At 47.7% G+C, this 24,295-nt stretch overlaps 2 protein-coding genes across 3 annotated transcripts; one reads left to right on the top strand and one right to left on the bottom strand.

Moving 5' to 3' along the window:
- The first annotated feature begins 978 nt into the window (after window positions 1-978).
- IL23A (interleukin 23 subunit alpha) lies at window positions 979-2,949 on the top strand. The gene is made up of 4 exons (XM_026001935.2): window positions 979-1,349; window positions 1,566-1,667; window positions 2,418-2,552; window positions 2,654-2,949. The coding sequence occupies exons 1-4, from the start codon at window positions 1,182-1,184 to the stop codon at window positions 2,813-2,815; spliced, it is 567 nt and encodes a 188-aa protein (XP_025857720.1). The 5' UTR covers window positions 979-1,181; the 3' UTR covers window positions 2,816-2,949.
- Window positions 2,950-3,968: 1,019 nt separating this feature from the next.
- STAT2 (signal transducer and activator of transcription 2) lies at window positions 3,969-23,863 on the bottom strand. 2 transcript variants are annotated; one of them, XM_026001934.2, is made up of 24 exons: window positions 23,729-23,863; window positions 21,333-21,547; window positions 21,027-21,180; window positions 20,578-20,673; window positions 19,792-19,881; window positions 19,625-19,700; window positions 19,104-19,171; window positions 18,796-18,944; window positions 10,962-11,120; window positions 10,762-10,854; window positions 10,469-10,528; window positions 10,107-10,124; window positions 9,796-9,889; window positions 9,599-9,646; window positions 9,434-9,517; window positions 9,180-9,278; window positions 8,942-9,077; window positions 8,767-8,819; window positions 8,543-8,637; window positions 7,826-7,962; window positions 7,465-7,647; window positions 7,173-7,230; window positions 5,783-6,105; window positions 3,969-5,498 (listed from the first exon to the last, which is right to left on the bottom strand). In XM_026001934.2, exons 2-24 carry the CDS (start codon window positions 21,461-21,463, stop codon window positions 5,356-5,358), a joined length of 2,547 nt encoding a protein of 848 aa, XP_025857719.1. In that variant the 5' UTR covers window positions 21,464-21,547; window positions 23,729-23,863; the 3' UTR covers window positions 3,969-5,355. The 2 variants fall into 2 exon arrangements, with proteins under 2 accessions (XP_025857719.1, XP_025857718.1); XM_026001933.2 differs by having other exon boundaries at window positions 19,104-19,189.
- Window positions 23,864-24,295: the final 432 nt, after the last annotated feature.

Here is a 24,295-nt window from a genome sequence, read left to right on the forward strand (position 1 = left end):
TGTCCTCATTCTGACGTCCAAATTGTTCTGGGACCCTCCACCGGGGTTGGGGCAGTCCCAGATTTGGACCACCCCCCCACTCCCACGCCCAACTTCACATTCTCAGCTGTTTCACTGGATGTTGCATCAGGGAGGGTGATGAAATCAGTGTCAGCGGATTTTACCCATGGATGCAACAGGCTGAAGGACTGGCCAGGGTCACTGACATAGCGCACCTCAACTCCCTAGACCTCCTGGACTTCCTAGCTGTGGGACAGGGGTTAGGCGTTAGAATATCTAGCCCTTGCTTACCCTGGCATCCCAAAAGAACCACCGCCTGAACCCCACAGATCCTATGAAACATTGGGCCACTAAGGCTGAGGAGTCAGAAGGTTCTCAGCAACAATTCTCTCCCTCCAAGAGCCCCCAAGCCCTCCTAGTCTCCACAATGAGGCCTGAAGTGGGGACAGTAATATGTTTTATGGCATTATATGGCTTCCCAATTCACAAAGTACCATCGAGTCCATTCTCTTCCTTTGAAAATAGTTGTTCTCAAGGGAGAAAAAGAAGCCCCCCTGGTTCTTAGATAGAGGGCACCAGGTGGAAACCAAACTTCATTCCAAACAGCTTGCTATCCTATTGGGAAATAAATGAATGCTTCTGTTTTTTATTTTTCTCAGGCAGGAGGTAAGGAAATTAGGTGCTAGGGGGAAGTATATAGCTTTGAGAGGCAAAAAGATGAGGGAAAAGTTAAACAGGAAGGAACTTGAGACTAGATTCATTTAAATATTCGTTCCTCCTACCCCCACCTCCTCTACAGCCACTTCAATTCATGGAGAGCATTACACATATGCCCCATCCCAGGCCTCCAGCCACAGCAACCACACGTCTCATTTCCCTTGGAACTAAGGCTGCATACCTGGGCTCCCCACGGAGGGGGATGATGCAGGGAGGGGAATCCCACCTGCTGTGAGTCACCTGCTAGTATAAAGGGCGGGTCTTACAATGCAGGGACCTTAAAAAGAGACTCAGAGACAAGGGGAGAAAAACAGCAGGAAGCAGTTCAGAAACAGAACAGAAGGAACCAAACCAGAGACTCACAGAACGGAGAGCATCAGGCTCAGCACAGGGAAGTGGGCAGAGATTCCACAAGGACCAGTGCAAGGCCCAGAGCCAGCCAGATTTGAGAAGCAGGCAGCGAGATGCTGGGAAGCAGGGTTGTGATGCTGCTGCTGCTGCTGCTGCTGCCCTGGACTGCTGAGCCCCGGGCCATGCCTGAGGGCAGTAGCCCTGCCTGGATTCAGGGCCAGCAGCTCTCACAGAAGCTCTGCACGCTGGTGTGGAGTGCACATCCTCCCATGGGACATGTGGTAAGTGGCAGGCTCGGGCACCAAACAGGAGCCTATCCAAGCTCTTCAAGGATGCAGTGGGAGACTCTCTAGCTTTGGAGGAAGCTGGAGGGTCGGAGGTCATCAGAGAGTAAGAGAGGACAGGGGAGTGAGGTTCTGGGGAGAGTCATGGGCCTAGTGGAGTTTGAAAACATTTCTCTTATCTCTTTAATCTTCCCATTCCCTCCTGCATTCCAGGACCTACCAAGAGAAGAGGGAGATGGCGAGACTACAAGTGATGTCCCCCGCATCCAGTGCGGGGATGGCTGTGATCCCCAAGGACTCAAAGACAACAGTCAGGTAGTAAGATGAGGGTAGACGACAAGGACGAGGGGACTGGTACATCATTGGGTATTGTGGTGAATTAGTAAAAGTTCGATCTGTCCTTGTCCGTTCAGCCTACTGTAACCAATATCACAGACTGGGTGGCTTATAAACATCCAAAATTTAGTTCTCACTGTTCTGGGGGCTGGAAGTCGGAGATCAGGGTGCTAGCATGGTCAGGTAAGGGCCTTCAAGACTGCAGGCTTCTGGGATCTTTTTCTTTCTTTCTTTCTTTTCTTTCTTTCTTCTCTCTTTCTTTTTTTAAGATTTTATTTATTTATTTATGACAGACACAGAGAGAGAAAGAGGCAGAGACACAGGCAGAGGGAGAAGCAGGCTCCATGCAGGGAGCCCGACATGGGACTCGATCCCTGGTCTCCAAGATCACACCCTGGGCTGAAGGCGACACTAAACCACTGGGCCACCAGGGCTGCCCAGACTTCTAGGATCTTCATACAGCAGAGGGCCTTGGGAGTTCCATGGGTCTCTTTTAGAAGAGTACTAATTGAGTTCCAGAGGCCTCCACCCTCATGACATCATCGCTTTGTGAAGGCCTTTCCTCCTAATACCATTATGCTAGGGGATTAGAATTCAACATCTGAATTTTGTGGGGACACAAACATCCAGACCATAGTGGTGTCTAAGAACAAAGCACTGGGTGGGTCTTTGGTGAATGGAGTAGGAAGAAGGGATGTTTTCTTTCACTGCTTTCTTTCCTCCCACCAGTTCTGCTTACAAAGGATCCACCAGGGCCTGGTTTTTTATGAGAAGCTGCTGGGCTCAGACATTTTCACAGGGGAGCCTGATGGCCCTGTGGGCCAGCTTCACGCCAACCTCCTGGGCCTTAGGCAACTCTTGCAGGTATGAACTAGGGGCCTGGAGAATGGGGGCTTGCAGGTATCAGACACAGGGACTGGACGGTGAAGGATCTAGAGTTCTGATTGTGTACTGTATCCTTTCAGCCAGAGGGTCACCACTGGGAGACTGAGCAAACTCCAAGCCCCAGTCCCAGCCAGCCATGGCAGCGCCTCCTCCTCCGCCTCAAGATCCTTCGCAGCCTCCAGGCCTTTGTGGCTGTAGCTGCCCGGGTCTTTGCCCACGGAGCAGCAACCCTGAGCCAGTAAAGCCAATGGCTTAAGGATGGTACCCAGATCTCCATGGCTCAGCAGTGCTAAATGAATCAGCCCGGGCACCTGTGAGCCAATAAGTTATCAGTCCATTAACTCTAATGAGACTTGCATATGTTGCATACTGACTAACTTATGATGCTGACCTAGGACAAAGTTGAATATTTATTCAATAGGAAGGGAAAACTTAAGATTATTTATCCTCATGGCAGCAGCTTGGGGAGGATTATTTATTATATTTATATTGAATTATGTACTTTTTTCAATAAAGACTTATTTATGTGGATATCTGAGTGTGATTTCTAGGCTTGGTTGGGAAAAGGAAAAAGAGGGCCAAAGGACTACTGTATGCATCCTTCTACTCTGCAGGGCTCCAGTGGACAGGGATATGTTTTCCTGACCTACCGGTATATACATAGAGTATCAAGGATCTTTTAGGTCTAGATCCTGGCATAGCTAAGCAAGCTGAATCGGATTACAAAGGGTTAAGATAAGGAAGCTGGGCCCCTGAATGTGACTCCTTTTGCCACCTGACCCTGTGCCTCCTTACTTTCTTGGCCAAGAGTGTATTTGGCCAAAGACAGGAGTCCCGATCACTGCAGGATCAAAAGTCAGAGCTGTTTGAGCAGAAAGGGTATTCCAGGAAGATGGTGGTAAATTCCCCAAATTAATGGGATTCTCCCTTAAGGACATCTGTGAGCCCCATCGGAGGGCCTGACTACCCAAGGGGAGGTAAACTATCTTTGAAGCAAAGAGAAGGGGGAGGCTACTGTGATCATTTCCCTTCCTTTTCTCCATAGTCACAACATTAAAAAAGCACAGGCTTTGAAGTCAAACAGAACCAGGCTTGTATCTTGGCTTTGTCACTAAACGGCCAAGTGACAATGGGCTAGTTCAAAACTGCCCATTCTAGAACTGTACCCACCCCCCCAACTTATATATGGCTCACAGACTTCTGGAAGAATCTAAGGGACAGGAAAGGCTGTTCTAAACAAGGGAGTAAGAAAAAAATTACAAAGGAGTGCCTACTGGGGTGAGTGGAATATGGGTCCTGATTTGCTGACCTTGATCTTACATGGCCTGCTAGTGTCTCCAAGGACATTAGTCTTTGTGAGCAGAGAAGTAAAGAAGTTCAGAGAGGAAACACTTCTAGGTCAGCACGAAGTTTATTAGCCATATCTGCTCAGAAGGGCCTCTTTCTGAACAGGACTATTCCTCTAACATACCAGCCAGAAAACAGCGCCATGTGCAGGGCCTCACTTCTGTTACGCCTCAAGTCATACTAGAAACATATTTTAGAACAAAGGCAGTTGTCCTGGGGTTCCCTGGGAATGACTAATGTGTGAGATTGTCTGGAGCCCCATGAAAAACATTCAAGGTTCTAAGTTCCAGGAACCTGGTTTTTGCCCAGGTCCACACCCAAGGAACAGAAACTCTTTCAGAAAAACAATATATTGCACAAAAGAATGAATGATATCTTAACAGAGAAATAACTAAGACGCAGAGCAAGATCTTGTTCTGTAAAAATATCAAATTCTACCTATACTATAAAAAGCGATTCCTAAATGCCCAGCAACTCCACCATCCTTGACCTCCAAGAGTAACAGCTGGTCTCCTAAGCAGTGAGGAAGTGAAGACTAGACAGAGAGAATTATTGTGCAAAGCTTCACAGGCATATTAGATTGGCAGGATCATTTTTTAAAAATTTTTTAAAAATTTATTTATGATAGTCACAGAGAGAGAGAGAGAGAGAGAGGCAGAGACACAGGCAGAGGGAGAAGCAGGCTCCATGTACCAGGAGCCCGATGTGGGACTCGATCCTGGGCCTCGATCCTGGGCCTCCAGGATCGCGCCCTGGGCCAAAGGCAGGCGCCAAACTGCTGCGCCACCCAGGGATCCCTGGCAGGATCATTTTAGGGGAAGGAATGGGTGTGGCCAGCTTGGGAGGCAGGGGAGGAGACTGTTAAGCAGAGGAGGTTTATCTCCTATTCCCTTCTTTTGAGGGGAGCTTCACATGATAGGCTGAAGCAGAAAGCTCTCAATTTCTGCAGGAAACAAAGGAATTTAGGACTTGAATCAGGAGTAAGAAGAAGAAGGAAGGAAAAGATTATTCTAGACATGAGGGAACCAGAAGAGAGAAATGCAATCCCATCACATGTCTGTTCCCTACCAATGGCCAATGCTGTGGGCACCACCACATTAGCCTTACCAACTATTTGAATGTTGACGTTCCTCCCACACTGGAAAGAAGCCACTCCGAGTGCCTGAGCCTTCTAAGTACCTCCTAACTGTCCTGGCCTACCCTCAGAACTCCTGTACCTCCCAAAACAGGCCTAAAATACTAGTTAGAGCCATCGATAACATCTATTCTGATTCATTGGTGCCTCTTTCGTACCCGTAGTATGGTTTTACTTTCCACTCCAAAACCCAGAGTTAACTTAACCAGCTTAGAATGGGTTTTCCATTCTTAGAGAGCAACATCATGATGTAGGGGGTAGCAGGGACAAAAGATACAGGAAGAACAGGAAATGCAGTTCCTAGTAGTCAGAAGGAATCAAAGGTCCATCCGTGTAGAAATGGCTGGAGTGGAAGACGTAAGCCTCATCCATGATGTTCTGGCCAGCCAACAGTGGGTCACCATTTGGCATGATTTCCTCAATCTTCATACTGTTTCTGAAAACTAGACAGTCCAGAAAAAGAAATCAGTCCCCAATCTTTGGTAAGAAGTTCCCAATCCCGCAGGAAAAATGAAGGAGGATGGCAGTAGAGGCCTGGACAAGGTGTGAGGGGGCACTTAGGTCAGGGAAGGAGAAGGCATGTACATTTCATAATAAAAGGGATCACAAAGAAATGAGCCTCCCTCCAATGAGGAGCTTAGAGTTTAGCCTTTTCTATAATGGGAAAGGGAGGGCAGGTGGTAAAGGGAATGTGTCCCCACTTCCCCAGGCCCATCTCACCACTTACTTTCCATTTCCTCAGTGTTCAAGTGTCTCAGATCATGGGGCAGATCTGGCTCTGGCACTGCCTGTGATGCAAGGTCTGGGAGAGGCTCCAGCCTCAGCTCTGGTCCCAAGTCTGGCTCTGACACTCCCTGGGGTACCATGTCTAGTGTAGGCTCCAGCATGGGCTCCAGTGGTGGCCCCAGATCCAGCCCAGCCGCTAGCAGTGGCTCTAACTCCAGGCATGGCTCTTGCTGTGGCAACGGGGCTAGTCCTGTCTCCAGCTCCAAGGACTCTGCTTCTGGCTCCGGCTTAAGCTCCAGCGGTTGTTGCAGCTCATCCACCTGTCTGGATGCGGTAATACACACAAAAGGGCAGGGCTTAGTTGTTTAGGTGAACTGGAGAATGGCGGAGCAAGCAGAGACTATCTCTCTCGACTGAGAAGGCAAGAGAGCAAGGGCACCTGGGTGACTCCGTTGGTTAAGCATCTGACTCTTGATTTCTGCTCAGGTCATGATCTCAGGGTGGTGAGATTGAGCCCTGCGTCAGGCTCCATGCTCAGAGCGGAGTCTGCTTGAGATTCTCTCTGCTTGTCCCTCTACTCCTACCCCGGCCCTACTCGTGCATTCTCTCTCTCTCTCTTTAAGTAAATAAATAATTTTTTTTTTTTTTTTTTTTTAAAGGCGGCAACAGGGCAATACAGCAGACGGTTTAAGAGCACAGGCTTTGGAGTTAGGCTTGCCAGAGTTTGAATCCTATCATTTATTAGATAGGTGATCTTCAGCTTTCTGTGCCTCTGATTTATCATCGATAAAATGGAACCATCACCACCTAATAACGCTTCAGAGAGTATGATGGTTAAAAGCAGGACTTTGGAATCTGACAGACCTGGATCATTTACTAGCCATGTACCTTAGGCATGCCATTTCACCACACTAAACCTCAGGTTCTTCAGCTGAAATACCCATGTCTGCCTCACAGGACTATTATGGAGATTCAATAAATAAGAAACTAAATGCAAAATATTTAGTCCAGTACCTGCCACATAATAAACTTTCTTAAATGTGGCTGTTATCACCTAATTGGATGGGTTCTCAGAATTCAATAAAATAAAAAGAAACCTGTTTCTAAAAAAAAAAAAAAAAAAAAAAAAAAATCTAGTACTATGCTTCAAGTAGATGCCCATTAACGTCAGTGATTATGACTCTTATTAGCAGGGAAGCCCTGTGGAAACAACCTAAGGATAGCAGCAGAGCACTAGGGAAGAAAGAGGCTAGCAGAATGAGGGAAAAAACCTAGAGGTTGGAGACTACGGGCCCGTAGGAGAGAAGGCCAGAGAGGCAAACTGAGCGGGTCTGGGTCACCACATCAGCCAGCAAAGGCCAGGGAGGATGGGCAAGAAATGCATCTCTCACCTGTTAGAGACCACAATGAGCCTATGTTTCAGGTATTTCCTCCGTTCTTCGAGATTAACTGTGGGGGACATATGCAGGAGGACAGGGAGGTCAGTAGACTGGACACCTGGCCCAAGGACCCCTCGCGTAAACGGTCTTGATAATTGTATTTCCCTACTAACTAGCGTGTCCCAGGGACAAATCCTTTCGTTTCTCTGGCTACCAGTTTTTCCATGTCTGGAAGAAAGGAGCTGGATCTGTAGATGCCTGAGAGTCCCTGCAATCTTCAGTGACATACATCAACGATCCTTACCTTTCTCCTGGTAGTAGCACCCAAAAGCCTCATCCCGGGGAATTCGTGGGTAGAGGAAGCACAGTGGGTTCTCAGGTATGTTCTCTTCGGTAAGCAGCTGGTAGTGGCGAATGATTTTGGTCAGTGGGAGAGACTGTAGCACTTCTTTGGTGAAGGGTTGCAAAGAGTTGATGAGCACCTTATCTGCAGAATGGATGTGGGAAGAGGCAGGCCTGAAACAAACAGTTGGGTCTGGGAGTCCCCCACCCTGGCCATCTAAGCCCCAACCTGCTGAGGGATTCAAGACAGAACCAGGGAAGCCAAGGGCTGGCAGAGGGACAGAAAGGACAGGCTGTGGGAACATGGGGGCGAAGCAGCTGACCATCATCCTGGTGTTCCACCCAGGAGCAGGTGATGCCCCCTTCTGATGTTTCACTGAAGCGCAGGAGAAAGGTGCCAGAGATGGTCTTCTTCAGCAGCCTGCGTTCCTTGCTCCGGCTCACAAAGCCCATGATGCGTCTGAAACAGAAAGCTGCTGTGAGGCCCTCATGCCTCCCTGCTGTCCTGCTGTCCTGCTCTCCTTGTACAGGGAGGCAGTGCCAGGGTTTGGCCCTTGCTCTTGGCCAAGTCACTTCCTCTTACTGATGGTATCCACCTTCCAGGACTGGAAGAGGTTTGAGGATTCAGTGTGGTCACAGATGAAAAAGCACCTTGGAAAGGCAAATGAGCAGGTGGTGTGACGGGAGGAGCACAGGCTTGCAGTCAGATGAGGCCTGGGTTTGAGTCCCAAGCAGGCCCATTGAGTGAATTCTTTTTTTTTTTCATTGAGTGAAATTTTTTTCTTTTTTGAGTGGAATTCTTTAACTTCTCTTTGACTCCACACGGTTGTAAGGATTACACGAGAGAGTTCATAAGGAGCATCCAGCAGGTTCTGGAGCACAACAGATGCTAGGACTATTCTGAGCGAAAAAGGCGCGTGACCTTGCACCAGCATTTGCTTGCTCTCTCCCTTTCTGCCACATGAGGGCGCACAGAGTCCACTCGAGCCCAGAAAGGGGGAAAGCTGGGGTGGGGTGAGGGAGGCTGACCAAGGCCTTACCCATCATTCCAGAGATCCTTCAAGTGGTCATGTACCAGCTCCAGAATTTTGTCTAACCACGTCCAGAATGGTAGCTTGCCAGGAGGGCTCTCTCGCTGCAGGAGGAATGGAAAGGCAGGAAGAGACATGATTAGTTGCCCCCAGTGAGCAGATGGGAGTAAGGAGGGCAAGGACTAGTGTTTGCACAGGGGCTAGACGTAGTCGCACAGGATGCAGGGAGTTACCTTAGTGAAGTCGGCCCACGATAACAATGCGCCCTCAGTCCTAGAGTTCTGACCTGTGAACAGACAGACAGTTCAGGTAATCGACGCAGGCAAGGCCAGGGTCCTTGGAATAGAAAGGGTGGAGGGCTGGGGAGACTACGGCTGGGGAAAGGCTGGGAGAAAAGGAGGTTTGTACCAAAGAGCTTGTTCCTCAGCATGCTCAGCTGGTCTGGGTCAAGGCCTCGGCCAACATAGGAGGAGAACTGCCAGCTGAGAGCAGGGCCCAGCAAGCTCCAGGGTGCCATGGGAGGGCTGGAGAAGAACTGCTGATTCTGCAAGAGTGGGAAGAGGGCAGGATGGCTCAGAAGGAGCACCCTCAGGCCAAGCGTCCACACCCTTCCTTGCCACCCTGCACCATCAGCACCATCTCCTACCTGGGGGTTTGAGCTAAGCAGATTGAACCAAAGAACCGAGGCCCAGGCAATGGAAACTTGGTTCATATTGGAAATAATCACCACAGGGAGGGTGTCCGTCTGAAGAGAAAACAAGAGTCAGAGAGAGGGATGGGATGTTTCTAGCTTTGACAGAGGCAAAGGAGAACTTCCCGCCGGAGAGGCTTCCTTTAACCCCTCCTGAATGCCTTCCGCCAGATCTGCTTCATCTCTCCCTGCCCTCCATTTCCACTTACCTTCAGCTCCTCCTTCAGACCCTGGTAGGTGTATTTGACTGTAATGCTGATAATGTGCAGTTCCTCTGTCACACCCAGCATGCCCTAGGACAGCCGAAGACACAGCGGTCAGTGGGCCCTGTGGCAAGCTCCTCCCATCCCCCCGCTGCTCTGGCCAGGCCTCACCTTATTGCAGCCCTTTCCTGGGCCACCTGAACGTTGTTCTACCAGAGTCTGTGAGTTGAGAGGAAATAAAATAAATGCCAGAGTGAGGACTCCAGGGTCCCTGGAACCCCTATTTCGCCTCAAGACTTCCCAAGGCCTGGGAACTTCCCTCAGCCCGTTGCACCGGACCAGAACCTTAGGCTGCTAGCCCTTCTTACCAGGTAACCGAAGTCCCAAATTAAGCCCTGACTCTGCCCCTTCTCAGGGGTCAGGGTTTTCTGGTTTGAGGTTAGAATGTTGAACTTCCGGAAGCTATTCCAGGAGGAAGAAGATATATGGAGAAGAGGAGAAGAGTTATTCTAAATACTCAGCAGGAAAACAACAAAAGTCCTACTTCATTCCAGACCTCCCCTCCTCCCTTTGTCCAACCCCCAACCAAGTCAACCTCCTTCTTGTCTGAGCCCCCATGTGGTTATTATGCAGGTTGTGCAGTGCACCCAAGTCGGCAGCATCCTTATCAGACACCTACCCTTGTGATTGAGGATTCCTGAAAAAAAAAAAAAAAAAATCACTGAGAACCAAAACAGTGCAGAAGTTAGGAATTTAGTCTTTAGAGTCAGACAGACCTGGACTCAAACCCAAATCTGTGCTCACGAGTCTTATGGCCTCTCTGGGCTTGTCTCTCCATCTGAACTGGGTGCTGCTAATACCTAACTCACAGGGTTCCTGGGACAAATGAGGACTGGACAAGCCGCATGTCACATAGTGCTCAACAAGAGCGAGGAGGCGGGGTAGGAACACAGCCCCAGGGCCCTCGGGTGAAGAGTGGGTCTCCTCTGCCCCAGCAGCCCATGTCCCTGCCACCCTGTGGCCCCACGTGCCCCAACTTACTTGTCAATGGAGACTTCTGCAGTCAGTGACTCGTTGCCTTCCTGGAGTCTCACCAGGAGCCTAAGTGGAAGAGGGGAAAGTGGTCAGGTTCAATCTCCTGGAGAGATCAAATGTTGGGAAAAGATAAGGTAAGAGATTAGAAGAGGTAGGTGGGAAAAAGAAAAAGAAAGAAACAAGGTAGGTGGATTAAAGAGAAAAGGGAGAAGACAAGAGTGGAAAGATCTAAGGCCAGAAAGCAAACAGTAGTACGAGGGCTGAAAAAAGGAAGCAGGAATGAGTCCTGAAATGCCAACCTTGTTCGGATAGTGAACTTGCTCCCAGTCTTGAGGATGAGGGGTCGGTGGGGAGTTTGGGGCATGCAGGGCTGGGTTTCTACCACGAAGGCTCTGGGGAGAGAGGTGGCCGAGAGAATATAGAGTTCAGTCTCTGCAGGAATAGCTCCTCTTGTTCTTTCCTTCTGCCCTCCCTGGAGGTCCCTCCCCGGCCTCTAGACCTGTGGAGCAGGCGCTGTAGCAACTCCAGGACCTGGGCCTTCCGCAGGTCGACCCCTGCGGTCAGAGGGTCATCCTGATAGCTAACCAGGTGACTTAATCCCTTCAGCTCCTCCAACAGCTGGCGCAGGTGGAACAACAGCTTGGCTCCAGCTGTGAACCTGGGTGATAGGATTCCAGAGACAGAGCAAAATGATGAGTTTCCTGGTCTTCCCCAGACAGGCTCCAGAAGCTTCCCTTTTACTATGTGGAGAGGCAGAAAGTGATTGGGATAAAAAAAGAACCCAGGAAGCCTAGGAAAGATTATGCAACATGATTCATAATCCAAGAAATAAAAATCAAAGCCACTTCCACATATAAAACTGGTAAAAGGGACGCCTGGGTGGCTCAGCGGTTGAGCATCAGCCTTTAGCCCAGGGCGTGATCCCAGAGTCCAAGATCGAGCCCAGCATTGGGCTCCCTGCATGGAGCCTGCTTCTTCATCTGCCTATGTCTCTGCCTCTCTCTCGTGTCTCTCATGAATAAATAAAATCAAATCTTAAAAAAAAAATGGTGTGATCCCTGGGTGGCACAGCGGTTTAGCACCTGCCTTTGGCCCAGGGCACGATCCTGGAGACCTGGGATCGAATCCCACGTCGGGCTCCCGGTGCATGGAGCCTGCTTCTCCCTCTGCCTGTGTCTCTGCCTCTCTCTCTCTCTCTGTGACTATCATAAATAATAAAATTTAAAAAAAAATTTAAAAAAAATGGTGAAAGATTTATTTCTGTAATGAAGCTACTTTTCATATGACCCTTCAGGGCAGCCTGGTGGCTCAGCGGTTTAGCGCCGCCTTCAGCCCAGGGTGTGATCCTGGGGTCCTGGGATCAAGTCCCACGTCGGGCTCCCTGCATGGAGCCTGCTTCTCCCTCTGCCTGGGTCTCTGCCTCTTTCTGTATGTGTCTCATGAATAAATAAATAAAATCTTTAAAAAAAATCATATGACCCTTCATATGTACTATTATTCTAAGTGCTTACTGTATTTAATCCTTATAACAACCCTATGAGACAGCTATTATTATTATCCTCATTTTATAGATAATTAAACTCTAGAGAAAGGTTAAGTGACTTGCCTGAGGTCACAGAACTAGTATGGAGTAAGCTGTATATGATCCGGGCATTCTGGCTGCACAGTCCATACTTTTTTAAGTAGGCTCCACACCCAGCATGGGGCTCAAACTCATGACCCCCAGATCAGGACTCACATGCCCTACTGACTGAGCCAGCCATAACATTTTTAATTTATTTTATTTTTTTTTATTTCTGGGACACCTGGGTGGCTCAGCAATTGGGCATCTGCCTTTGGCTCAGGGTGTGATCCTGAGGTCCCGGAATCGAGTCCTGCATACGGCTCCCTGCATGGAGCCTCCTTCTCCCTCTGCCTGTGTCTCTGCCTCTCTCTCTCTCTGTCTCTCATGAACAGATAAATAAAATCTTTAAAAAAATAAACAAAATTTTATTTCAATTGAATTAACATATAATGCTATAATACATATGCAAGCTCAGGCACTTGGGTGGTTCAGTGGTTGAGCTCTGCCTTTGACTCAGGTCATGATCCCAGGGTCCTGGGATCGAGTCCCACATTCGGCTCCCCATGGGGAGCCTGTTTCTCCTTCTGCCTATGTTTCTGCCTCTTTCTCTATGTCTCTCATGAATAAATTTAAAAAATCTTAAAAAAAAAAATGCTCCACAAACTGAGCCAGCCAGGTGGCTCAAATTTTTTTTTTAATTTTTATTTATTTATGATAGTCACACACAGAGAGAGAGAGAGGCAGAGACACAGGCAGAGGGAGAAGCAGGCTCCATGTACCGGGAGCCCGACGTAGGATTCAATCCCTGGTCTCCAGGATCGTGCCCTGGGCCAAAAGCAGGCGCCAAACCGCTGCACCACCCAGGGATCCTTTTTTTTTTTTTTTTAAGGATTTTATTTATTTATTCATAGAGATGCAGAGAGAGAGAGAGAGGCAGAGACACAGGCAGAGGGAGAAGCAGGCTCCATGCAGGGAGCCTGACGTGGGACTTGATCCGGGGTCTCCAGGATCACGTCCTGGGCTGCAGGCGGCGCTAAACCGCTGCACCACCGGGGCTGCCCCCAGGCTCAAATTTTTAACATGGGAAAATATCTAAAAATATTAAATTTTTTAAAACCACAAGATAAAAAAAATAAAATAAAAACCACAAGATAGTACATTTATTTTTTTTTTTAAATTTTTTTAAATTTTTATTTATTTATGATAGTTACAGAGAGAGAGAGGCAGAGACACAGGCAGAGGGAGAAGCAGGCTCCATGCATCGGGAGCCCGACATGGGATTCAATCCTGGGTCTCCAGGACTGCGCCCTGGGCCAAAGGCAGGCGCCAAACCGCTGCGCCACCCAGGGATCCCAAGATAGTACATTTATGATATGACCTGTTCTCGTTTATTTTTTTTCAATGATTTTATTTATTTATTCATGAGAGACAGAGAGAGAGAGAGGCAGAGATAGAGGCAGAGGGAGAAGCAGGCTCCATGCAGGAAGCCTGACATGGGACTCGATCCTGGGTATCCAGGATGATGCCTTGGACTGAAGGTGGTGCTAAACTGCTGAGCCACCAGGGCTGCCCTGCCCTCTTTTAAAATAAATGTATATTTGGGGGATCCCTGGGTGGCTCAGCGGTTTGGCGCCTGCCTTTGGCCCAGGGCGTGATCCTGGAGTCCCGGGATAGAGTCCAACATTGGGCTCCCGGCATGGAGCCTGCTTCTCCCTTCTCCTGTGTCTCTGTCTCTGTCTCTCTCTCTCTCTCTCTGTCTATCATAAATAAATAAATAAATCTTAAAAATAAAAAAATAAAAAATAAATAAATGTATATTTGGTGCACCCAACTGGCTCAGTCACTGGAACATGTGACTCTTGATCTTGGGGTTGTAAATTCAAACCTCATGTTAGATGTAGAGATTACTTAAATATAAAACCTTTGGTAGGTGGGCGCCTGGGTGGCTCAGCCAGTTGAGCCTTTGGCTTGGGTCATGATTTCCTGGGACTGAGCCCTGCATCGGGCTCCCTGCTTAGCGGGAAGGCTGCTTCTCCCTCTCCCTTTGCTGTTCCCCCTGCTTGTGCTTGCTTTCTCTTTCTCCTTGTCAAAAAGATAAATCTTAAAAAAATTTAAAACCTTTAAAATAGATGGATTGTATATTTATGTATATACATAGGGAAAATCTGCAAAAAATGTATTCAAAAGCCCTAACACTGAGTACCTCTGCATGATCAGGTTATGCAGATAGGCAGTTTTTACTTTCTTTTAAGTTGTCTGAATTGTTTTTTCCAATTGAGACACATTATATTTATAATAAAAAAAATCAATAAAGCTCTTTCTTTCTTCTTTTTCTGAAATTTTATTTATTTGAGAGAGAGAGAGAGAGAGAGAGAACATGAGCAGGGAGAGGGGCAGAGAGAAGCAGACTCTCCACTAGGCAGGGAGCCTGATGCAGGGCTTGATCCCAGGACCCTGGGATCATGACCCAAGCTGAAGGCAGACACAACTGACTGAATCATTCAAGCGCCCCCCAACTTTTTTTAAGAATTTCTTTATTTAGGGTAGCCCCGGTGGCGCAGTGGTTTAGCGCTGCCTGCAGCCCAGGGCGTGATCCTGGAGACCCTGGATCGAGTCCCACGTCAGGCTCTCTGCATGGAGTCTGCTTCTCCCTCTGCCTGTGTCTCTGCCTCTCTCCCTCTGTCTCTATGAGTAAATAAATAAAATCTTTAAAAAAAAAAAAAGAATTTCTTTATTTATTCATAAGAGACAGAGGGAGAGGCACAGACATAGGCAGAGAGAGAAGCAGGCTCCATGTAGGGAGCCTGATGTGGGATTAGATCCCAGGACCTTGGGATCATGCCCTGAGCCTAAGGCAGACGCTCAATCACTGAGCCACCCAGGTGTCCACCCCTTCTCCCTTTTAAAAAGATTTCATTTATTTATTCATGAGAAACACAGAGAGAGAGAGACAGAAACATAGGCAGAGGGAGAAGCAGGCTCCATGCAGGGAGCCTGACATGGGACTCGATCCCAGAACTCTGGGATCACACCCTGAGCCAAAGGCAGATGCTCAACCACTGAGCCACCCAGGCGTCCCCCCCCCTACCTTTTTAAAATATGTTATCTATTTTATTTATTTGAGAGAGAAAGAGAGTGAGGGAGAGTGGAGGCACAGAAGAGCAGAAGGGGAGGGAGAGGGAGGGGGAAAGAATCTCAAGCAGACTCTGTGTTGAGGGGGAGCTCCACATGGGGCTCAGTCCCACAACCCCAAGACTATGATCTGCCTGAACAAAGAGTTGGATGCTTAACCGACTGATTTAGGCTCTGGTCATGATCTCAGGGTCCTGGGATCAAGGCCCACATTGGGCTCCACACTCAGTGGGGAGTCTGCTTCTTGCCCTCTCCCTCTGCCCCTCCCCCTTACTCATACTATCTCTTAAATAAATAAAATCTTTAAAAACAAAACAAATAACAAAAGAAAGGATCAACATAACACCACCAAAAAGGAAAGCTATATACTTTAACCCAGGAATACCACTTCTAGGAATTTATATTACAGAAATAATTAGGGATGTAAATAAAGATGTAGTTATGAGGATTTTTACTCCAACAGTATAAAATAGCAAGAAATCCGGTTGCTCAGCTGGCTTAGTGGGAAGAGCACATAACTCTTGATCTCAGGGTTGTGAGTCTGAGCCCCCCACTGGGTGCAGAGATTGTTTAAGTAAGTTAAATAAACTTAAAAAAAGAATCCTTTCCCATCTTGCAAGATGGTGGGTGAAAAGATAAGAAGCCGATACTAAGGAGAAGAAACCTGGAGCCAAGAAGGCTGATGCTTGTGGCAAGATTAAAAAGGGTGACCTCAAGGTTAAAATGCCAAAGAAGGGGACACCCCATTGCAGCCAAAAGTGTCCTAGTCAGAGGAAACTGGCACATACTTCCCATTGGCTATGTATTCCAGAAAAGCCATGTACAACAGGAAGCATTCAGTAGCTAAATCCAGAGTTGAAAAGAAAAAGGAGAAGGTTCTTGCTATGGTCACAAAACCATTTGGTGGTAACAAGAATGGCAGTACCTGAATGATTAAACTTCACAAAATGCCTAGGTATTATCCTGTCGCTATGCCTCAAAAGCTCTTGAGCCAGAGTAAAAAAAAAAAACAAAACCCATTCAGTCAGCATGGAGAATTCTGAAAGCTAGCATCACTCCTGGCACCATTATTTTTAAAAAGATTTTATTTATTTATTTATTTGAGAGAGAGAGAAAAAAAAGTGAGAACATGAGCTGGGGGAGGGGCAGAGAGAGTGAGGAAGAAGGAGACACAGATTCTCCACTGAGCAGGGAACCCCATGCAGGGTTTGATCCCGGGGCCCAGAGATCATGATCTGAACTGAAGGCAGATGCTTAACCCACTGAGCCACCAAGGTCCCCTCCTGGCACCATTCTGATCATCCTCACTGGGCTCCACAGAGGCAAGAAGGTGGTTTTCCTGAAGCATTTGAGCAGTGGGGGTTGCTACCTGTGACTGGACCTCGGGCTCTCAATTGAATTCCTCTACATAGAACACACCAGAAATTTGTTATTGCCACCTCCACCAAAATTGGTATCAGCAGTGTGAAAATTTTCAAACATTTCACTGATGTTTACTTCCAAAAGAAGCTGCATAAACCCAGATACCAGGAAGGAGAGATCTTTGACAGCAAGAAAGAGGAAATGTGAGACTACAGCACAGCACTAGGTTGATCAGCATGCTGTGGATTCGAAAATTCTGTCAAAAAACCTGTTCTTCACCTTTAGGGCTACCTCCACTCTGTTTTCTCCCACAAATGGAGTTTGCCCTCACAAATCAGTGTTCTACATTTCTTTTTTTTTTCTTTTTTTTATTTTTTTATTTATGATAGTCACAGAGAGAGAGAGAGAGAGGCAGAGACACAGGCGGAGGGAGAAGCAGGCTTCATGCACCGGGAGCCTGATGTGGGATTCGATCCCGGGTCTCCAGGATCGCGCCCTGGGCCAAAGGCAGGCGCCAAACCGCTGCGCCACCCAGGGATCCCAGTGTTCTACATTTCTTACAAAGAACCTAATACTGACCCATTTCCACAAAAACAACAACTTGGGGGGAAAAACCCAAAATATTTGTTGAATATATACAATGGAATATTATTCATAATAAAAAATAAAGTCTTGGGACACCTGGGTGGCTTAAGCGTCTGCCTTCAGCTTAGGGCATGATCCTGGAGTCCAGAGATCGAGTCCCACATCGGGCTCCCTACATGGAGCCTGCTTCTCCCTCTGCCTGTGTCTCTGCCTCTCTCTCTCTCTGTCTCTCATGAATAAATAAATAAAATCTCTAAAAAAAGGTAAAAAAAAAAAAAAGAATAAAGTCTTGCCATTTGCAATGATGTGAATGGAGCTAAGAAAGAATTATGCTAAGTGAAATAAGTCAGAGAAAGACAAATACCGTAAGATTTCACTCATACATAGAATTTAACAAAACAGGTAATAATTATTTAAATTAAAAGACAACTCAAATGTCCAAAATAGGAGTTCATTAATTAAATTATGTTACCTCCATATAGGGAACTATGAGGCAATCGTCAAAAATAACATGGGTGGGTGCCTGCGCGGCTCAGTCAGTTAAGTGTATGTCTTTGGCTTGGGTCATGGTCCTGGGGTCCTGGGATCGAGTCCAGCATCGGGCTCTCTGCTCAGTGAGGAGTCTGCTTCTCTTTCTCCCTCTGCCCCTCCCTACTGTTCATGCTGTCTCTCTCTCAAATAAATAAAATCTTTAAAAATAATAATAATAGTAATAACATGGGCATGAGGTGCCTAGATAGCTCAGTCAGTTAAGCGTCTGACCCTTGCTCTCAGCTCAGGTATTGAGCTCAGGGTTGTAAGTTCAGGCCTCCTGTTGGGTTCTATGCTGGCAAGGAGTCTACTTGAAACAAAACTAAAAACATGGGTAGGGGTGCCTCACTAGCTCATTTGGTAGAGCATGCAACTCAATCTTGGGGTGGTAAGTTCGAGCCCCCAGCTGGGTGTAGAGTACTTAATAAATAAAAATAAATTAAATTAAAAAAGAAACATCAGCCTGTCTCATTTAAAAAAATAAATAACATGGGTAAGTACCACAATATACAGCTAAGTTAAAAAACAAAAACCACAGTTCTCAAAATAGTTCTTAATTTTTGTATATTATAGTAGCTACACATGGACAGTAAGATAACAGGTAATTGTCTTTTTTTTTTTTTTTACATTATAGTGATTACAATTAAAAAAAAAAAAAGTAGAGGGGTGCCTGGGTGGCTCAGCTGGTTAAGCGGTGGCTAGCTCTTGATTTCAGCCCAGGTCATGATCTCAGGGTTCTGGGATTGAGGAGTCTGCTTGAGAATTCTCTCTCTCCCTCTTCCTCCCTCCCTCTCCCCACACCTCATGTTCTCTCTCTCTCTAAAATAAATAAGTAAATCCTAAAAAAATAAAGTAAAAAATATATTTCTTGGGTAGTTAAAAAGGAAGGAGAAACCAGCTTGGAGATTAATCCATTCCTTTTACCAAAGCAAAGACTAGGTTCTGGATTATCTGAATGGTAAGAATAAAGAGAGGGTCACTGTGGTCAGACAAGGGAGCTGGGATCATTTCGGGGAGCAGAGACTAAGGACAATGATGGCTCTTGCCTAGATAAGCAATTCATTACATGAATAAGAAAATTCATTACAATTCACAATTTACAATTTACAAAGCACAGCGCGGTGGCTGGGACAAGGGCTGGGTAGGAGCTGCCTCTTACCACTTCTCCAGCTGTTCCAATCCTCCTTCCTGAGGGGCTCCAATGCAGGCTTTCTGCTGCTGGGCTTTCCATTCCTCCAACTTGGGCAGCAGTAGCTCAATAAGGGTAGTTAATCGGCCTAGCAATGCTTTGGTGGCATCCAGTACCTCCTAAGAAAGATAAAGTGAGTGATGAGCACTTCTCACCATCATCTTCCACCACCCAACCAGGGAGGAAGAGACAAAGAAGCCAAGGCTAAGAGGGCAGGGCTCCCACATCCCTCATTTTCCCCAGTTCCCCGTTGCCCACTCCCTCTGTCTGCCTCCCACCTTTCTCCTTCTGTCCAGTTCATTGAGAGTTTCCTGCAGAAGCTGGTGCTGTCTCATCTGATGGGGGTCTAAGGAGAATTTCTTCACTGGATGGCGGGAGCAGGAGTGAGACAAATGCTCAGACCCAGGGCTCCTTCCCCCCTACATCCTGATCAGGACCTCAGTCAGTCGGGCGGAGGGAATTTTGAAGGGAGAAGAAGAGGAACCAAGCAAAGCAGAGGCACCTCTGGGCCCTCAGGCAAGTTGTGAATTGAACCAAAAGCCCACTTAATCTGCTAAGGCAGTTTTCCACGCACCTCCCCCAACATACACCAGCCATCCCTCAGCCACACCTCCAGCCCAACCTCCATAACATACGCTGGCACTTTTAGCTTTGCATGGCAGCAGGGCTATAGCCACTACGGCTGGCTGTAGTAGCCAGAGGAGAGTATCGCTTACTGGAGCTTTTCCCTTCTCCTCTCTTCCACCCCGGCCTCCCAGCATGTACCTGTCTTTCTCCCACACTTCGGTGTGCTTCCTACCTTGGGCCTGGATCTTATATCGGAAGCAGAAGACATCCTGCTGGTCTTTCAGTTGGGAGATGGATTTCACCAGCCTCTGTAGAGGGGATAAGACCCAGATGGGGCTGTTTCTGTGGGAGGAGGCAGGCTGACCCCTACCCACCCTGACTCCTGCCACATCTACTAACCTCCATCATAGCCTTTAATTCCAGGATCCGGGATTCAATCTCATCCTGCTGGCTTTCTACAGGTGTTTTGAGGGCTGGATCTCCTTGCTCCTGAAATAAGAGACTCTGAGCACATTTCAATTCTGACCTTTCATCCCTGAAACCTCTGCCTGCAGTTATATCACAGCATGGGGGGCTGGGGATCTTGTTCTTTTTTTTTTTTTTTTTTTTTTTTTTGGAGTTCAATTTGTCAACATATAGCATAACACCCAGTGCTCATCCCACCAAGTGCCCCCCTCAGTGCCCATCACCTAGTCACCCCAACCCCCCACCCACTTCCCCTTCCACTACCTCTTGTTCATTTCCCAGAGTTAGGAGCCTCTCATGTTTTGTCATCCTCACTGATATTTTCACTCATTTTCTCTCCTTTCACTTTATTCCCTCTCACTAATTTTTATATTCCCCAAATGAATGAGATCATATAATGTTTGTCCTTCTCTGATTGACACATTTCACTCAGCATAATACCCTCCAGTTCCATCCACGTTGAAGCAAATGGTGGGTATTTGTCATTTCTAATGGCTGAGGAATGTTCCATTGTATACATAAACCACATCTTCTTTATCCATTCATCTTTCGATGGACACCGAGGCTCCTTCCACAGTTTGGCTATTGTGGCCATTGCTGCTAGAAACATCGGGGTGCAGGTGGGGGATCTTGTTCTTGTTCTGAGACAAATATCCCGAGTCCCTTCCACAGTCACTCTCTACTCTAGGAGCTTTCAAAATCACTAAAAATTGTTCTTACCAACTGAGCCCTCTGAGCCTGGGTCAGAATTCTTTTTTCTTCCAGAAGGAGATTGAAGATCATCTCAGCCAACTGGGTAGGGCCCTGGGGAAGGGCCTATAGTAGGAAGAGAAAGAACTGATCGAAGCATCTTCAATGATCTAGCATTCCAGACCTTCCCTACCAGTGGCCCCAGTACTTCCCCCTCCTTCAGGGTCTCTAGCCCCTCCCCTCTTCACCAACGGTACCCTAAAACCTAGCCTTTTCCCAACAGGATCACCTAGACTCTGCCTTTCTCTCTGACAGTGACCCTCCAAGTCCAGATCTGCCCTGGACTTGTCCCTCTTTTCCCCAGATCTGCCCCCATCCCTTTACATCTCCAGGTCCTGTTTCATACCCTAAACCATACTCCTCTACATTCAGTTTCCTTTATATTCAGCTTTTTGGCCATTCCTGGCTCCTCCAAGTACCTGAATGTCCCGATAGAATTTTCGCAAGTTGTGCTGTAATAAAAAGCACTCAGGGTCCTGGCTGCAGCGGCCACACTCATACTTCAGTTGGTCCAAGAAGTGGAAGAACAGCATGTTCACCTTGGAATCATCATTGCCCAGGGCAGCCTCCTGCCTGGGGACCAGGAATGACAAGGATTAGTATCCCAGCAGCGTTCCTACTGTCTTTTGTGGCCTCCTAACCCCTTCTAGACAACTTTGGTGTCTCCAGGATCCTGGGGGCTCAGAAGAAACTACTTTCCACACCCCGCTTCCTGAGGAACTCACCAGTTCTGATCTTCAATCCAGACAGCCAAGTGCTGTCGAATGTCCACTGGCAGGAGGCTATCTGAGTAGAGCTGATGCAGCTGATCCTGAAATGGGTTGTCGAGATTCTGTAGCATCTCCCACTGCGCCATTTGGGGTCTGAGTCTGAAGGATGCACGTTCCCAACTGGAAATTTTGCTGGACTAAATAATCCACAGTCTCATGATTGCTTATCACTATAATAAAAAAAATTAATTATAAAGGTAAGAAAAAAAAACTGGAGCTACATTGATCCCACTCCTAATGTTGGTCTCTTCCTCTTCTCTCCACAGGTAACCAATATTATCAGTTTAGTTCATATTCTTTCAGACAATACTATTTAGGAGCTGCAATATGTGGGCCTTTTTGTTTTAATGATCAGTTCTTTTTTTTTTTAAAGCCTTTATTTATTTATTTATTTATTTATTTATTTATTTATTTATTTATTTATTCATTCATTCATTCATTCATGAGAGACACAGAGAGAGAGGCAGAGACACAGGCAGAAGGAGAAGCAGGCTCCCTGCAGGGAGCCCGAAGTGGGACTCAATCTCGGGCCTCCAGGATCACGCCGTGAGCCCAAGGCAGACACCCAACTGCGGAGCCACCCAGGTGTCCCTTAATGACGATTTTCAAACACACACCGAAGTAGAGTGAATAGTACAAGAATTATCCATTTACCCATCATTCAACTTTACTAAACATTAATATTTCCATCATCTTAATTTCATCTATCTCCCCCAGTGAATTTATTTTAAATTTGTATTCGTGTTTACTTATGCTGGAACATTTCAAGATCATAAATGGGTTATAAATATTTATTTCAGCATGATTCCTGATGGTCCCAAAGCTTTATCAAGGACTGAAACCTTAACAATCTGCTCTCCATGTAGGAAGGAGAGAGTGCCTTCCAAATATTTATTTTTTTTCCAAATATTTAAATACTTTAAAAAAACACAAATATTTAAATACTCTACAAGGAGGTCATTCAATCTCTAAGACTGTGATACTTTTAAGACCTCTATCAACCTCTGACTCTTCATGTATATTATCAACTTTGTGAGAGACCCAGAAATTCCCCCCCACCCATAGAGGCAGGGTTGGGCAAAGAAAGCAGAGGCTTTTTTTTTTTTTCAAGCAGAGGCTTTTGTTTGTTTTTTCACCATGAAACTTCACTCAAAACTGGTATTTGAAAACAAACAAACAAACAAACAAACAAACCTGGTATTTGCCTGCTACCAAGTAGGCTGGGCTAAGAATCTTTCTTCCTCTCTTTCCCCGCCCCCTGCCAACTGCCTGCTTAGGAAATCAAAACCTATTCTTGTTGCAGATTAAACCTAACAGAAAAGAGTATTTACATACATCCGTGGTCCAAAAAAGGTGACATGATCTTATTACCAATGAAAGAAAAATGTCTGGGGTGGGAGAGATTGTGTTCCGATAGTATGAATAATCGTGAGATGCTTTTCTACCTCTTTGAAGTAGAAACGGGGAGGAAAGGATTGGTCTGGGATTCCTATTTTTCATTTTAATGCTTTTACTAGTGCTTGGCTTTGAAATCTATGCACCTGTACTGCTTTAAAAAAAACAAATGGAGAGTCTCCACTTCTTAAGGAAGGAATCTCGACTGTTATGAAAAGAGCAAGGTGGCAAGTTAACTGTAAGGTTTAAATATGAGAAAACAAAACAAAAAACCATGGTCTTCCCAAAATAGACCGCAAACACGAGGCCTAAAGGCTGTAACGCTTTTCCCCCAGCTATCCCTCACTCTCTTGGGCATACATTTTTTGCTCAATGAGCTTTTTGGAAAAGAACTGCATTTTGTATGTGACCTTAGGCAAATTGTTTCACCTTTCTGTCCCTTACGCTTTTTTTTTTTTTTTTAAAGATTTTATTGGTTCATGAGAGACACCCAGAGAGGCCGAGACGCAGGCAGAGGGAGAAGCAGGCTCCATGCAGGGAGCCGACGCGGGGCTCGGCCCGGACCCGGGGTCACGCCCTGGGCCCAAGCGCCGCTGAACCGCTGAGCCACCGGGCTGCGCTGCCCCTTACACTTCGTAAGATAACAGTGAAGGAAGTGAAATCGTATCTACCTTCAGACATTCTTTTTTCTTTTTTTGGCGAGAATCAAACCTAACACAGCCCGGAGGGTCAAAGCGCTGGCTAAGGGATTCGGAGGCTGCCGGGGGGGTTTGGGGAGCGGGGTGTCAGCGCCGGCGGCCGGGCTGGATGGGAGACTCGCTCACGTAGCAGGGCACAGCTATTTCAACTTAGAGACGAAGGCTCACGACGAGCGGGCGCACCCCAGGGCCTGCCGCCTTCCCCGGGGAGCGACGCGCGCCCGCACCCCGGCCCCGCGCGGCCCCCTGGGCCCGTACCTGCCGAGAGGCTCAGGTTCCCCTCCGTCCAGCGGCTCCGGGAAAGGCTTCCGGCCGGGGAGGGAGCTCGGGGCCCCGCGCGCGCCCCGCCCGGCCCCGCCCGGCCCCGCCCCCGGCACCTCGGCCCCGCCCCCGCCCTTCGGCCCCGCCCCCTCGGAGCCCGCGGGCTGGAACGCGCGGCTGAACCCGGGAGCTCGCCGTGCGCAGCCTGACAACCGCGACGCTGGCGGCCGTTCAGCCAATGCCCTCCGCCCGTTGGCGTCGCCACAACTCCTCCCTCGCGGGGCGGGACCAGCGGCGCCGAAACCACACCTCCCGCCCCACGATTGGTGGGATCGCTCAAGGACGCCCCGCCCCCGTCCCCGGAGGGAGGAGTCCCATTGACGGAACAGCCGCGCGGCGCCGCAGCTGGTTTCCGAGAATCCCCGCGGCGGGAGCGAAACCGAGACCGGCACGGGGCGCTGCAGGCTCCCAGCGCCCCCGGAGGGGCCCGGAATGTCGATTCTTTGGGATGGGAAGCGACGAGCTGTGCCAATAAATAACCGTTTACTGATGGTACCTTGCTAA

The sequence above is a fragment of the Vulpes vulpes genome, unplaced genomic scaffold, assembly GCF_048418805.1.
Source record: "Vulpes vulpes isolate BD-2025 unplaced genomic scaffold, VulVul3 u000000674, whole genome shotgun sequence".
NCBI classification, from domain to species: domain Eukaryota; kingdom Metazoa; phylum Chordata; class Mammalia; order Carnivora; family Canidae; genus Vulpes; species Vulpes vulpes.

What these genes read in the sequence shown, in the direction of transcription:
- IL23A (XM_026001935.2), top strand. Translation starts at nt 1,182, where the DNA reads ATGCTGGGAAGCAGGGTTGTGATGCTGCTGCTGCTGCTGCTGCTGCCC. An exon ending in ATCCTCCCATGGGACATGTG is followed by an intron (nt 1,350 to 1,565) that starts GTAAGTGGCAGG and finishes CCTGCATTCCAG; the next exon opens with GACCTACCAAGAGAAGAGGG. An exon ending in GACTCAAAGACAACAGTCAG is followed by an intron (nt 1,668 to 2,417) that starts GTAGTAAGATGA and finishes TCCTCCCACCAG; the next exon opens with TTCTGCTTACAAAGGATCCA.
- STAT2 (XM_026001933.2), bottom strand. Translation starts at nt 21,463, where the DNA reads ATGGCGCAGTGGGAGATGCTACAGAATCTCGACAACCCATTTCAGGAT. An exon ending in GCTGAGGAACAAGCTCTTTG is followed by an intron (nt 8,820 to 8,941) that starts GTACAAACCTCC and finishes GTCTGTTCACAG; the next exon opens with GTCAGAACTCTAGGACTGAG. An exon ending in GAACACTGAGGAAATGGAAA is followed by an intron (nt 5,499 to 5,782) that starts GTAAGTGGTGAG and finishes TGGACTGTCTAG; the next exon opens with TTTTCAGAAACAGTATGAAG.